Genomic DNA, 1,435 nt, shown 5'->3' on the forward strand with positions numbered 1-1,435 from the left:
GGACAGTAGGGTAAATCAGAAGGCCAGCGACGGAAGAGGAGGCGTGTCCCAGAACAAGTATGGCTGTCTCGGGGGGAGGGTTCCCCCGCAAGGTGACAGGTAGGGGGATGGTTCCATCCTCAGGATTCAATACTGTTGAGGAGGTGGCACAGAAATCCAATCCTGTTGGGACAGGGGATGCGGGGTTTGTGGTGGGGAAGAGGGGAGAGGAATTAGTGGAGGGGGTAGACTGGGTGGAGGTGGCTGAATTGGAGCCTGTTGAATCTGTCCCGAGGCAGGCTGAAACATGATTGGTCTGGGGGCCCGGGACTGGCCCCCATAGAAGTTTCCCTGATGCGGGGGGGGGGGGGGGGAGAGGGTTGCCCATGACATCCATTCGTGAACGGCAAGTATTGGCCCAATGACGGCCTCTCCTACAACGAGGGCAGACAATGTTAGGGGGAGGTCTGTAGGGAGAAGAAGGAGGATCTGAAGTGGCAGAGTTTTCAATGCCTCTAGCAGTAGGGTTAGGGCAGTTTCGGGCAAAATGGCTATTCTGTCCGCAGCGGAAGCAGGCCTGTGAGCCAGTGGTTGTCTCCACTGCGAGGATGGCCTTGGTAAATTTATCTGTGATAGGATCAAGTTCTCTGCACATCTGAATCATCTCATCTAGATCTTTTCCCTTAAATTTACCTCGTAAGGTCGCCTTACAAGCAGAGTTGGCATTCTCGTAGGCAAGCTGTGTAAGAAGTTTGTTATCAGTCTGCCCTGGACCGAGAGATCTCTCGGCCACCTCTAGGAGGCAGGCAACAAAATCGCTGAAAGGTTCTTGGGGCCCTTGCAAGATCTTGGTCATGGGGGAGGGAAGTGCTCCAGGGGAGGAGATGCTCCTCCAGGCTGCAAGGGCAGCAGAGCTAGAGTGAGCCAAAAGGCCGAGGGAGAAAGCGCGCTGGTTTTCATCTGTGGAGTATTTGCCTTGGCCCAACAATTTGTCTAGGGACAACTTTTGGGCTATGCACCGCCCCTGTTGATAATTTTTTCGAATGGTGTCTTGGCAACGGTCTGCCCAATCGGCACGCCATGCTCGGCACGCCATGCAAGGAACTGGCCACAAGTGAGGACTGACTGAGCTGTGGTAATCCACTCATTAGGTGTCAAGTGGCCGCCCTCTGCCAGATCCTCCAAAAGGGAGAGAGTAAAGGGGACGTTAGGCCCATAATTATGGACCGCAGAATTCAATTTCTCAAGTTTCTTAAATTTTAATAGGTGGAATATGGTGGGAGGGGCATCTTCTCCCCCACTAGATTCAGAATCAGAACTGGCAAGACTCTCCTGACCTCTATTACTAGACCTCTCAGAGTTGACAGAGGGAGCCCGCGAGGGAGACCGATCACAGGCGGGGGCATTGGAAGAGGAGTGGGGGTCCCTGGTATCATCTTGTGGGGTGGAGGAGGGA

General features: G+C 54.0%; 2 protein-coding genes across 2 annotated transcripts in view; one reads left to right on the plus strand and one right to left on the minus strand.

The window, feature by feature from the left end:
• LOC116083957 (zinc finger protein 58-like) overlaps window positions 1-1,435 on the minus strand; it is a 153,646-nt gene that overhangs the window by 37,926 nt on the left and 114,285 nt on the right. The window lies entirely within an intron of this gene.
• LOC116083872 (zinc finger protein 58-like) overlaps window positions 1,060-1,435 on the plus strand; it is a 4,953-nt gene continuing 4,577 nt past the window's right edge. The window contains 1 exon segment of the mRNA XM_031360652.1: window positions 1,060-1,093. Within this exon segment, the coding sequence (XP_031216512.1) occupies window positions 1,060-1,093 (34 nt within the window).

Source organism: Mastomys coucha, unplaced genomic scaffold, assembly GCF_008632895.1.
Source record: "Mastomys coucha isolate ucsf_1 unplaced genomic scaffold, UCSF_Mcou_1 pScaffold8, whole genome shotgun sequence".
Taxonomy (NCBI): Eukaryota; Metazoa; Chordata; class Mammalia; order Rodentia; family Muridae; genus Mastomys; species Mastomys coucha.